This window comes from Thamnophis sirtalis, unplaced genomic scaffold (genome assembly GCF_051295495.1).
Source record: "Thamnophis sirtalis isolate CommonGarterSnake01/CBP01778 unplaced genomic scaffold, rThaSir2_p1.2 scaffold_2, whole genome shotgun sequence".
Taxonomy (NCBI): domain Eukaryota; kingdom Metazoa; phylum Chordata; class Lepidosauria; order Squamata; family Natricidae; genus Thamnophis; species Thamnophis sirtalis.
Genome location: NW_028261382.1, coordinates 46,034,198 through 46,047,662, shown reverse-complemented (window position 1 = coordinate 46,047,662; position 13,465 = coordinate 46,034,198). Strand labels below are relative to the sequence as shown.

At 49.6% G+C, this 13,465-nt stretch overlaps 1 protein-coding gene across 1 annotated transcript; it reads left to right on the top strand.

Annotated features, from left to right (window-relative positions):
* Positions 1-9,139: 9,139 nt before the first annotated feature.
* On the top strand, positions 9,140-12,945 carry GAL3ST3 (galactose-3-O-sulfotransferase 3). The gene is made up of 2 exons (XM_087703720.1): positions 9,140-9,391; positions 10,657-12,945. The coding sequence occupies exons 1-2, from the start codon at positions 9,267-9,269 to the stop codon at positions 11,810-11,812; spliced, it is 1,281 nt and encodes a 426-aa protein (XP_087559846.1). The 5' UTR covers positions 9,140-9,266; the 3' UTR covers positions 11,813-12,945.
* Positions 12,946-13,465: the final 520 nt, after the last annotated feature.

Here is a 13,465-nt window from a genome sequence, read left to right as displayed (position 1 = left end):
GGATAGCAGAGAGAATTGCGGTCTGGGGCTCCCTTAAGGAGATGCTGTGAAAGGGCTCAGAAAATCGGGCCGGTTCCCCCTATGCAGGTAGTCCTCGGCTTACGACCACGGTTGAGCCCAACATTCCTGTTGTTAAGCAAGGCGTTGGTTCAGCGTGGTTTGGCCCCGTTTGACCCACCTTTCTTCCCGCCGTTGTTAAGTGAATCGCTGCAGGGCTTAAGCAAGTCGCTCTGTTGTTAAGTGAATCCAGCTTCCCCCTTTCTGGCATGGCTCGTCAGAAGGTCACCAAAAGGGGGAATCATGTGACACCCCCCCCCCCGGGATGCTGCGACCGTCGTAAATATGAGTCAGTGGATGAGCGTCCTAATTTTGATCACACGACCGCAGGGATGGATGCTGCGGCTGTCGCTTCCTTCCTTCTCCTGCCCCTTCCTTTCTTCTCCCTTTCTTCTCCCTTTCTTTTTTTCTTTTTCTTTCTCTCTCTCTTTTTCCCTTCCTTCCTTCTCCTGCCCCTTCATTTCTTCCCCCTTTCTTTTTTTCTTTTTCTCTCTCTCTTTCCCTTCCTTCCTTCCTTCTCCTGCCCCTTCATTTCTTCCCCCTTTCTTTTTCTCTCTCTCTCTCTCTTTCCCTTCCTTCCTTCCTTCTCCTGCCCCTTCATTTCTTCCCCCTTTCTTTTTTTCTTTTTCTCTCTCTCTCTTTTCCTTCCTTTCTTGTCCTGCCCCTTACTTTCTTCCCCCTTTCCTTTTTATCTCTCTCTCTCTCTCTCTCTCTCTCTCTCTCTCTCTCTCTCTCTCTCTCTCTCTCTCTCTCTCTCTCTCTCTCTCTCTCTCTCTCTCTCTCTCTCTCTCTCTCTTTCTCTTTCTCTTTCTCTTTCTCTTTCTCTCTTTCTTTGCTGGCCAAAAAAGAGGGGAAAGCACTCTGTACATGCTCAGAGACCGGGCCAGATTTGTAAACAATGAGGTGGAATGTTGTGCCAGAGCCTGCCTTTGGTTTCTGGGGTCACTCACCTCGGATGACATGACTAAGGTGACCTCTCTCAGTGTGTGTGTGTGTGTGTGTTGTTGAAGGGACGCAACAGCTGAGTGTGATTTGTGCCAGGCCAAGTGTGAGGGTGTAAAATTCTTGGCGTTTTCAGAACAGATACTAGTTACGGAGGAGTGTGTGTATCCAGTAACAGTTATATTTAAAGTTGTGCAAGCAATTACACCAAGGTGCAATTTAGATTGTGTGTGTGTGTGTGTTGCATTGTGTTCTCTGAAGTGCTAGTTTCCTCAGTCGTGGGGTTGTGTTTCCTTCCCCTTTGCCCCTCTCTGGCTTTTGAGGATTCTTCGTGTCCTTGAGGATTAGAATCTTGCCTCTCCATATCTTTAAAAGCTGATGGGCTAGTTCAGGACTTTGTGTCCCTTGAGGACTAGAATCTTGCCTCTCCATATCTTTAAAAGCTGATGGGCTAGTTCAGGGGGCAGGAAACAAATGCAGGAGGGGCTGGTAGAAAAAGAAAGAGTGAAGAGAAAAGGATCGGCCCTAAAGGGGGGGGGGAGGTTAGCCCCTTTTGTCCTTTTTATTGGTTCCATCTCTCCTCCGAGGGGGCTGAGTTCAAACATCCGGCAGGATCTGAATGAAATCTGTCAGGGCAGAGAGAGATGGGGGAGAAGGGGGTTCTGGAGGACCCACCTTTCTCTTTCCCTTTCCTTTCTCCTTCTACCTCCTTCCCCCACCTCTCCCTTTCCTTTTCTTCCTTCACCTAATTCCCCTCTCTCCCTCCCATCCTCCCTTCTGCCTTTTTTCCTTTCCTTTCCTTTCTTTTCCTTTCTTCCGCCTTCTACCTTCTTATTATTCTTTTGTGGGCCAAAGTTAAACGCAACATCTATCCTTCCTTCCTTCCTTCCTTCCTTCCTTCCTTCCCTCTTTCTCTAAATCCTCCCTCTCTTTCCCCCCTTCCCTTCTTCCTCCCTCCCTCTTCCTCCTCCCTCCCTCTTTCTTTCTTTCTCATTCCTTCCTTCCCCCTTTCTCTAAATCCTCTGTCCCTTCCTTCCCTTCCTTCTTCCTTCCTTCCCACCTCTCCCCTTCCCCCTTTCTCTAAATCCTCCTTCCCTTCTTCCTCCCTCCCTCCCTTTCTTTCTTTCTTTCTTTCTTTCTCATTCCTTCCCTTCCCCCTTTCTCTAAATCTTCTGCCCCTTCCTTCCCTTCCTTCTTCCTTCCTTCCCACCTCTCCCCTTCCCCCTTTCTCTAAACCCTCCTTCCCTTCTTCCTTCCTTCCCTCCCTCCTCCCTCCCCTTCCCTTCTCCCTTTCTCTAAAACCAATCTCCCTTCCTCCCTCACTTTCCTTCCCTTCTTCCTCCCTCCCTCCCTCTCTTCCTTCCTTTCTCCCTTCCTTCCTCCCTTCCTTCCTTTTCTGAAAATGGAAAGCAGTTTGTGGGCCCCGAATAAAAAAAAATGATGCAGAAAACTGGGCTAACAACCAGGAGACTGGAAGTTTTAGTCCTGCCTTAGGCACGAATGCCGGTTGGGTGACCTCTCTCCCTCTCCCTCCCCCTCTCTCTCACCTCGCAAGGCTGTTGTTGTAGGGAAAATAAGAGGAGGAAGGAGTTTTAAGTATGTTCACCTTGAGTTATTTATAAAAACAACAAAGGCAGGAACAAGATAGTAGGAAGATATAATAAATTGGGTGTAATATAGAGGGAGTGAAAGCTTTCTCCTCTCTGGCCTTTAATTTCTTTGATTTAAATAATTCCCTTTTCTTTTTTCCCCTGTGCTTTGATTCACCTTGCTTGCCCCAAAAGGGGACAGGATGATGGGTGAATATGGGCGGCTAAGAACGATGGGTCTTGAAGTCCCACCCCCCAAATCTTGGGCGCCCCAAATTTAAGGGAAAGATGTGGTTTTTAGACATCTTTCTCCTTTTCGTGCCATGGTCCTGCTAGTTGGGGACAATGGGAATTGTAGTACGGCGCACCCAGAGGACTGGTTGCGCTGCCAGGTGACTTCCCCTGTGTGAGAAGGGACACACTTCGCTGCTCTTGAGCTGAATTGCTATTGTAAAACCAGGTCACCTACCCTGAAATTTTGCTCAGTTTAATCATTGAGGGTAACTGGAGCCGCCGTAACCCAGCCCGGTGGCTGGCAGGCAATTGATACTCCTTGGGATTAGGCAAGGAGCCAGTCCTCATTGATTTCACCTGAAGGGCTAAGTGCAGACTGACCTGTCGGGACGGCTGAAAGTTGGTTTGTTACCTCTTATGATGCTTCAGCTTGCCACTTCATTTAACTCTTGGAAAATATGTTTTTCATTCTAACCTCCCCCCTAGAACCCTGCGAGGTAGGCCTGGTCATTGACTGCCCCTCTTGTTTTACCTCCTCCTAGGATTAGAATAGGCAGAGTAATAATAACAGAATAACAGAGTTGGAAGGGACCTTGTAAGTCATCTATTCCAACCCCCGCTCAAGCTGGAGACCCTGGGAAATAGAATAACAAGAGTTGGAAGGGACCTTGGAGGTCATCTAGTCCAATCCCACCCACCCAAGCAGGAGACCCTACACCATTTCTGACAAATGGCAGTCCAATCTCTTCCTGAAAGCCTCCAGGGATGAAGCTCCCACAACTTCCGAAGGCAACTTCTGCTCCATGGGTTGATCGTTCTCACTGTCAGGAAATCCCTCCTTATTCTATGATGTAGAAAAGATGTGGAGACTCTAGAAAGAGTGCAGAGAAAAGCAACAAAGAGGATTAGGGGACTGGAGGCTAAAATATACGATGAACGGTTGCAAGAACTGGGTATGTCTAGTTTGATGAAAAGAAGGACTAGGGGAGACATGATAGCAGTCTTCCAATATCTCAGGGGTTGCCCCAAAGAAGAGGGAGTCAAGCTATTCTCCAAGGCAGCTGAGGGCAGGACAAGAAGCAATGGGTGGAAACTAATCAAGGAGAGAAGCAACTTAGAACTGAGGAGGAATTTCCTGACAGTTAGAACAATTAATCAGTGGAGCAGAAGTTGCCTCCAGAAGTTGTGAATGCCCCAATATTGGAAGTTTTCAAGGGGATGTTGGATAGCCATTTGTCTGAAACGGTGTAGGGTTTCCTGCCTAGGCAGGGGTTGGACTAGAAGACCTCCAAGGTCCCTTCCAACTCTGCTATTGTATTGTATTGTATTTCTAGGTTGAATCTCTCCTTGATCAGTTTCCATCATATTATTCCTTCTCTGGCCCTCGGGTGCTTTGGAGAATAGCTTGATGCCTTCCTCCTCTCTGGGGCAGCCCCTCAAATATTGGAAGATGCTCTCCTGTCTCTCCTGGTCCTTCTCTTCCCTAGACTAGCCAGGCCCAGTTCCTGCAAACGTTCATCGTATGTTTTAGCCTCTAGTCCCCTCATCATCCTGGCTACTCTCCCCTTCACTCTTTCTAGAGTCTCAGCCTCTCCCTTGTAATTCAGTAAAACGGGAACATTTCTTCATTAAGATATTTCTTCATTAAGAAATGTGCTTTTGATCCTAGGGATGGGGGAAGATAGCAATAGCAATAGCAGTTAGACTTATATACCGCTTCATAGGGCTTTCAGCCCTCTCTAAGCGGTTTACAGAGTCAGCATATTGTCCCCAACAATCCGGATCCTCATTTTTACCCACCTCGGAAGGATGGAAGGCTGAGTCAACCCTGAGCCGGTGAGATTTAAACAGCCGAACTGCAGAACTGCAGTCAGCTGAAGTAGCCTGCAGTGCTGCACTCTAACCACTGCACAGATGGTGGTTTATGCGCCTGGTTGTGGCCCACCAGCGGAGCTGATAGCAGATTCGGACAGTGAGGAGGGTTGGGGAGGAACCTGGGCCAGTCCTGGAGTCTGGGGAAGGCTCTGAGGAGGGCTCTGTGTCGGAGGCAGAGAGGGGGCCAGGGCTGTCTAACAGTTATCAGCTGCCTTCGGAGTCAGACATCAGTGAGGCAGAAGAACAGCTGGAGCCTGTTCCCAGTGTGCGCATGCACAGAGCTGCCAGACGAAGGGAACAGCTAAAGAACAGGGGTCGACTTGGGAGGAAGACCACAGATGGACGATGAATGGCCCCTCCCAGAGGAAATAAAAGAGGAGCGACAGGGGAGTGGAGTTTGCAGGAGACAATTAGTTCACTTAATCGGTTCCTGACTCTCCGAAACTCCTGGCCAAGTTTTGCAGATCTCGGCCTGGCAGCTCTCCAAGCCAGATAAGGTCTGTGACTGTAAATCCTCCTTCAAAAGACTTTGCTGGATGTGAAGGAGCAGAATTCACAGTCAATTAATAAAAGGGGTTTTTGTCGGGACAACAAGGAGTTGGCTTCAGGCTCTTGGGAAGCCTCGGTGAGAACAGCTCTTTGCTTAGGAGTGGGAAGAACTAATTTGGTTTCAATGGTTTCGTTTTAATCCTCCGGATCTCATTTCTCATCTCCCGTATCTTTACACAAAGCCTGTTTGTATCGGCATAGTAGTGTCGTTTCCAAACAGGTGAGCTGTCGTGCCAATCCTACATCGCCTTCATAACAATCCTCCAGTGTGTTTCTCTGGATCTCACCTAACCTTTTTTTGCGTTGAAATATCTCTACAGATAGTCCCCGACTTACAACAGTTCGTTTAGTGACCGTTCAAAGCGAGCCTGGACCTGAAACAATGAACAGAGTTATAGGACCGTGTTTCACACTTATGACAGCGGCAGCATCCCCACAGTCACGTGATCAAAATTTGGACGCTTGACAACTGACTCATAGTTATGACGGTTGCAGCGATCCCATTTGGCGACCGTCGGAAAAGGAAAAGCCAATGGGGAAGCCGGATTCACCTAACAACCGAGTGACTGACTTAACGACTGCCGTGATTCACTTAACGACCGTGGTGAGAAAGGTCGTAAGATGGGGCAAAACTCAATTGACAAAGATTTCGCTTAGCAGCAGAAATTTCGGGCTCAAGTTGTGGTCATAATTTGAGGACAATCTCTATATTTTCTTGTGGGTTCTAAAAACTGCGGTGATTCCCTTAACGACGGTGTCAAGAAAGGTCGTAAAATGGAGCGAAAAATGTATTGTATGTTCTGTCATGGCCTCAACAAGTCTGCATAGTCAGATTGGCAAGTTTTCCAAAGTGGTTCGCCATTGCCTCTTTTCTAGGGGTGAGAGAAATTGACTGGCCCAAGGTCATCCAACTGGCTTCATGGTGGGACTAGAATAGAATAGAGTAACAGAGCTGGAAGGGACCTTGGAGGTCTTCTAGTCCAACCCCCTGCTTAGGCAGGAAACCCTACACCACTTCAGACAAATGGTTATCTAATCTCTTCTTCAAAACTTCCAGTGTTGGAGCATTCACAACTTCTGGTGGCAAGCTGTTCCACTGATTAATTGTTCTCACTGTCAGGAAATTTCTTTTTAATTCTGAGTTGCTTCTCTCCTTGATTAGTTTCCACCCATTGCTTCTTGTCCTGCCCTCAGGTGCTTTGGAGAATAGCTTGACTCCCTCTTCTTTGGGGCAGCCCCTGAGATATACTGCTATCCTGTCTCCCCTGGTCCTTCTTTTCATTAGACTAAGTAATATAAGGACTAGAAACCCCAAAATCACTCAACTGCATTTTCTCGGAAGTTGGAAATTTCTCCAGAAATTTTCCCTCTTTGTGAGAAGAATCAAAGATTTGGTAGGAAGGGGCCTTTCCTATTTTGGGGGAAATAGAGGGGGCTGCAAACGCTCCGAAGACTTTGAACCCTTGCTCTTTTTCCGAGCGACGTGTTTCAACGATTGTTTACCGAGCCAAAAGGCAGCTCCGCGTTAAGCCGGGGTATCATATAACCTCCTTGCGTTTCTCGGTTGATCCTTTTAGGGGTGTTAATTTCTAAAACTGGAGATGAAGCTGTCGGGCATTTGAGCCTACCAAGGACGCGGTGGCCTCTGCTGAGAAAACGTTTGTGCCTTAAAAATATACAGTAGCGGCCAAAACGTGTGAAAACCTTTTGGGAAAAATGTATTTTTTCAGGTTTGATGGCTAATAACATCACTTTTTTTTTTCCAGTAGTACCATAAAATTATATACATCAACGGAAAGATAATCCCCCGTCTCCTTTCATTCTCTCCTCCTGTCTCTTTCTTTTCTCCCTCCCTCCTTTCTCTACTTTCCTCCTCTCCTTTCCCTTTCTTCTTCCCTTCCTTTCTCCTACTCCTGCTCTTTCTCTTCCCCTTCCTACCCTCTCCCCGTCTCTTCCTCTCTCCTCCATACTCCTCTCCTTACCTCTTTCTTTCCCCGTCTTCCTTTCATTCTCCTCCTCTCTCCCCTTTCTCCCTCTCTCCCTTCTCTACTTTTTTCCTCTCCTTTCCCTTCCTTCTTCCCTTGCCTTTCTCCTACTACTGCTCTTCCTCTTCCCCTTCCTACCCTCTCTCCTTCTCTTCCCCTCCCTTCCATCCTCCTCACCTCTTTCTTCTTTCCCCCATCTTCCTTTCATTCTCTCCTCCTGTCTCTTTCTTTTCTCCCTCCCCTTTCTTCTTTCCCCCATCTTCCTTTCATTCTCTCCTCCTGTCTCTTTCTTTTCTCCCTCCCTCCCTTCTCTACTTTCCTCCTCTCCTTTCCCTGCCTTCTTCCCTTCCTTTCTCCTACTCCTGCTCTTACTCTTCCTACCCTCTCCCCTTCTCTTCCTCTCTCCTCCATACTCCTCTCCTTACCTCTTTCTTTCCCCCTTCTTCCTTTCATTCTCTCCTCCTGTCTCTTTCTTTTCTCCCTCCCTCCCTTCTTTACTTTCCTCCTCTCCTTTCCCTTCCTTCTTCCCTTCCTTTCTCCTACTCCTGCTCTTCCTCTTCCCCTTCCTACCCTCTCCCCTTCTCTTCCTCTCTCCTCCATACTCCTCTCCTTACCACTTTCTTTCCCCCTTCTTCCTTTCATTCTCTCCCTCCTCTGTCTCTTCTTTCTTTCCTGCTCTTCCTCTTCCCCTTCCTACCCTCTCCCCTTCTCTTCCTCTCTCCTCCATACTCCTCTCCTTACCTCTTTCTTTCCCCCGTCTTCCTTTCATTCTCCTCCTCTCCCTTTTCTCCCTCTCCCCCTTCTCTACTTTCTTCCTCTCCTTTCCCTTCCTTCTTCCCTTCCCTTTCTTCCACTCCTACTCTTCCTCTTCCCCTTCCTACCCTCTCTCCTTCTCTTCCCCTCCCTTCCACCCTCCTCACCTCTTTCTTCTTTCCCCCATCTTCCTTTCATTCTCTCCTCCTGTCTCTTTCTTTTGTCCCTCCCTCCCTTCTCTGCTTTCCTCCTCTCCTTTCCCTTCCTTCTTCCCTTCCTTTCTCCTACTCCTGCTCTTCCTCTTCCTACCCTCTCCCCTTCCCTTCCTCTCTCCTCCATAATCCTCTCCTTACCTCTTTCTTTCCCCCGTCTTCCTTTCATTCTCCTCCTCTCTCCCCTTTCTCCCTCTCTTCCTTCTCTACTTTCTTCCTCTCCTTTCTCTTCCTTCTTCCCTTCCCTTTCTTCCACTCCTACTCTTCCTCTTCCCCTTCCTACCCTCTCTCCTTCTCTTCTCCTCCCTTCCATCCTCCTCACCTCTTTCTTCTTTCCCCATCTTCCTTTCATTCTCTCCTCCTGTCTCTTTCTTTTGTCCCTCCCTCCCTTCTCTGCTTTCCTCCTCTCCTTTCCCTTCCTTCTTCCCTTCCTTTCTCCTACTCCTGCTTTTCCTCTTCCCCTTCCTACCCTCTCCCCTTCTCTTCCTCTCTCCTCCATACTCCTCTCCTTACCTCTTTCTTTCCCCCCGTCTTCCTTTCATTCTCCTCCTCTCTCCCCTTTCTCCCACTCTCCCTTCTCTACTTTCTTCCTTCATCCTCTCCTTCCCTCCCTTCTTCCTTTCGTGTTCTCCTCCTCTCTCTCTTTCTTTTCTATTATTGTAAGTGTCTTTTTCAGGTCTCAATTTATGTTTCCTTGGGATGGCATTTCCGCAGACCCAAATATAATTTGACATCATTTCTTATTCCCTTGCCTTCGCTAATCTGTCCCCTATTCTGCTATCCCCTTTGTGTCTTGCTGCAATCTCCATGAGGCCTAACAGCAAATGCAGATTTCTATTTTGCATTTTTGAACGAAGGTTTCCTAGCTCAATCGTGGCCATCCAGTGAGGACTTCCTCCCTCCCCAAATGGACCGTCCAGTGTTTATACTTTCCAATAGGTTTTCCGTTGATCTGTTGGGCCCGGTCCGGCTGCTGTGGAACCTGAGGCCATCTGAAGACGGTTGCCTGCTGTAGACTTCCATGAGGGCAGGACTCGCACGCGGAGCGCTCTTGGACCAAGGCCCCCAGCATGGCCTGTCCTTGGCTCATCTTTCCCAGCGGCCTCAAGATGATGTCTCGGAAGAAGATCCTTCTCTTCCTGCTGGCCTTCAGCACCGGCACGCTGCTCCTGCGCCAGAGCGCAAACTTCAGCTGGTAAGCGTCTGGGGAGGGGTCTCCAGCGAGGCTGGAATGGGGCCAGGGGCTTGTTCAAGAGGGAGGGGGGAAACTGGATTTCTTTTTTGTATTTCGCAGACATAATTCCTAATAAAAAACCTTCAGGTTTCCATTCTAGGGAATTAAGGGAATTAATAAATGTTTTGTTGGGACCAGGAGTTTGCTTCGTGCTCTTGGGAAGCCTCGGTCAGAATTCCTCCCTATTGTTTGATGTTTATTTATTTATTTATTATTTATTTGTCTTGTATGCCGCCCACTCCCGGAGGATTCCGGGCAGTTCACAAAAGACAAGGGAAAGGGGGGAACAAGACAAAGACAACATATTAAAAACAAAACCAACATTCACAATTTCTATGGAGGTAGATGCTTCTCAGCTCCCCCCAGCCTGCTGGAACAGCCAGGATTTGGTGGCTTTGCGGAAGGCCGGGAGGGTAGTAAGGATCCGGATCTCAACAGGGAGCTTGTTCCAGAGGGCTGGAGCTGCAACAGAGAAGGCTCTCCCCCGGGGAGTCGCCAGCCGACATTGGCTGGCAGATGGAATCCGGAGGAGACCCAACCTGTGAGATCTAATCGGTCTATGGGAGGTAATCGGCAGGAGGCGGTCTCTCAGGTACCCAGGTCCGATGCCATGTAGGGCTTTTATAGGTAGCGACCAGCACCTTGAAGCGGATTCGGAGACTAATAGGTAGCCAGTGCAGCTCACGGAGGATAGGTGTAACGTGGGTGTACCTGGGTGCACCCACAATCGCTCGCGCGGCTGCATTCTGGATTAATTGGAGTCTTCGAACACTCTTCAAGGGCAGCCCCATGTAGAGCGCATTATAATAATACAATACAATGTTCTAATTCAAGTTAGCAGGAGAGACACATGGCGCACTAAACCGAGCTAAAACGGGACCCCAATTGTCTGTAACTCCCAGCTAGCTAGGCAGAATTGTGGTGCCAAGGTGGCGCAGTGGTTAGGGTGCAGTACTGCAGGCCACTTCAGCTGACTGTTATCTGGAGTTCAGCGGTTCTAATCTCACCGGCTCAAGGTTGACTCAGCCTTCCATCCTTCCGAGGTGGGTGAAATGAGGACCCAGACTGTGGGGGTGATATGCTGACTCTGTAAACCGCTTAGAGAGGGCTGAAAGCCCTATGAAGCGGTATATAAGTCTAACTGCTATTGCTATTGTTATTGCCAGAGGAAAGAGGGAGGAGCCGGTAGTGAGTATCCCTGGACAACTTGTATCTCCTTCCGCCAGGTTCCCAAAGTCTCCTCCCTTCAGCTGCGCGCCCTGGGTCTCCCCGCCCGCGAAGCACACCGCCGTGGCCTTCCTGAAGACCCACAAGACGGCCAGCACCACGGTGCAGAACTTGCTCTTCCGCTTTGCGGAGCGGCACAACGTGACGGTGGCCCTGCCCCACCACGCCTGCGACCACCAGTTCTGCTACCCCCACAACTTCTCGGCCCGCTTCGTGCACCCGTACACCCTCCCGCCCCGCCTCATCGCCAGCCACCTGCGCTTCAACCGCGACGAGCTGCGCCGCCTCATGCCCAACGACACCGTCTACATCACCATCCTGCGCGAGCCGGTGGCCATGTTCGAATCCCTCTTCAGCTACTACAATCAGTACTGCCCGGCCTTCCGACGGGTACCCAACGGATCCATGGACACCTTCCTCAACAACCCGTCGCAGTACTATCGTTCCAATGAGAAGTACGCCATGTATGCGCACAACACCTTGGTGTACGACCTGGGGGGAGACCCCGAGCACAGCCCCGAGGACTCGACGTACCTCCCCAAATTTATCCGTCAAATAGAAGGCATTTTTTCTCTGGTGATGTTGGCGGAGTATTTCGACGAATCGTTGGTCCTTCTCCGCCATCTTCTCGCCTGGGACCTGGAGGACATTCTCTACGTCAAGCTGAACATGCGCAGCGTGGAGTCCAAGCTCAACATCAGCTCGGCCCACGTGGCCGCGCAGATCCGCGCCTGGAACGCCCTCGACGCCGCTCTCTACGACCACTTCAATGCCACCTTCTGGAGGAAGCTGGGCAAGATGGACCCAAGTTGCCTCCGGAAAGAGCTCCGGGCCCTTCACCAGGCCTGCGAGCGCCTGGCACGCCACTGCTTCCGCGGCCAGCCCCAGCTGCGCCCGGCCATGCAGATCAAGAACAAAGAGCTCCGGCCGTGGCAGCCCAGCGCCAAGGTGGACATCGTGGGCTACGACCTGCCGGGTTCGGGCCCCCACTCGGACGAACAGTGTCTCAAATTGGTCATGCCGGAGGTGCAGTATTCCCGCTACTTGCTAAGGAAGCAGAGCCTCAAAAACCGCCGTCGCGCCGTCCCCCATCGGCCCCTCTCGCCCCGAGGACTCCTACCCCCCGCTCGGCACCCGGCCGTCAAAGCTTCCTGAGCAGGAAGATGGGGGCTTAAGGAGGACGCTGGGCAGGGCGGACGGCTGGTGGGGTTCCCTTGTGATTATTTCTTTTTCCTTTTTTCGCCCCCCTGGGTCTCTAGGACTTTCCGGCCCAGTTTTATCCACTTAAGACCTCAGGACGGAAGCATCGAGGGTGAGCGGGACTCTCCTTTTCGATGCCCCAAAGGAGCTGGACATCAAGCGTAGCTCGTTTTCAGCAGCCAGGAGTTGAAAACGACCGATGGGTTCTGCGGATTGAGTTGCTTCTTTTTTTGCTTCCTGCTTGCCTTCCTCTTTTTTCTCCTTTCTTCCTTCCCTCCTTTCTTCCTCCCTCCGTTCTTTCCTCCTTTTTTCTCCTTCCTTCCTTTCTCACTTCCTCCTCTCCTCCCTCTCCTTCCTTCCCTTCCCTTCTCTTCCCTTTTTCATTTGTTTTCCTTCCCTCCCTCTTCCTTCCTTTCCCTTCCTTCCTCTTCATCTCCTTTCCTTTTCTCCTTTCCTTTCTCCCTTTCCTTTCCCCCTTTCCTTTCCTACTTTCTTTTTCTCCTTTTCCTTCCTTTCCTTTCTTCCTTTTCCCCTTAACTTTCTTCCTTCTCCTTTCTTTTCCTTTCCTTTCTTCCTTTCCCCCTTTCCTTTCCTACTTTCTTTTTCTCCTTTTCCTTCCTTTCCTTTCTTCCTTTCCCCCTTAACTTTCTTCCTTCTCCTTTCTTTTCCTTTCCTTTCTTCCTTTCCCCCTTTTCTTTCCTCCTTTCCTTTCCTCCTTTCTTTTTCTCCTTTTCCTTTCTTTCCTTTCTTCCTTTCCCCCTTAACTTTCTTCCTTCTCCTTTCTTTTCCTTTCCTTTCTTCCTTTCTTCCTTTTCTTTCCTCCTTTCCTTTTCTCCTTTCTCCTTTTCCTTTTCTCCTTTCCTTTCTCCCTTTCCTTTTCTCCTTTTCCTTCCTTTCCTATCCTTTCCCTTCCCTTCCCTTCCTCTTGTTTATTTCCATGAACCAGGACAAATTTGGGGCTGTTTTGTGCCTGGGAATATTCGGGGCTGATCTTCCCATCCTCCTCATCTTCTGTACCCTTCCCACGTTTTTTCAATGCTGTTTTTGTCTTTCCTTACACTCCTACGAACGTCTGATATATCCCCCCCCCCCCCCGCGATGGATGAAGGAGAAACGTTTTCTGTTCTGCTGCTGTGACGTTCTGCTTCCCTCTTTGAGAAGAAATTCGCTTCTGAGTTTAGGTAACGATCATTAAACAGGTCATCCTCCTGTTCGGCCTCGCCACGTGGCAGGCGCTGTTCTATTTATTTTATTTATAGATTTATTGCACATTTGTCCCGTTTTCCTCCAAAGACCCCAGGTACCTGCACAGACACACACCTTCCCCGTCATCCTCACAACCCTGTGAGGTAGGCTGGACCAGAACCAAAGTTGCACCAGGGTTTGAAGGTGCATTTCCCCTTCCCTCCCAGGCATAGCTCAGTGCTCCCATTTCTTTGGTTGCACCACAAAACCGCGGACGACAAAATCGCGGTCGACGAAAGCGCGTATGTGACGTCATCACAGCGCGACGAAAAAGATTGAAAAATGTAAAAATAAAGCGAAAACCTTACCCTAACCCCCCCAAACCTAACCCTAACCCTAACCCTTAACCTAACCCTAAACCTA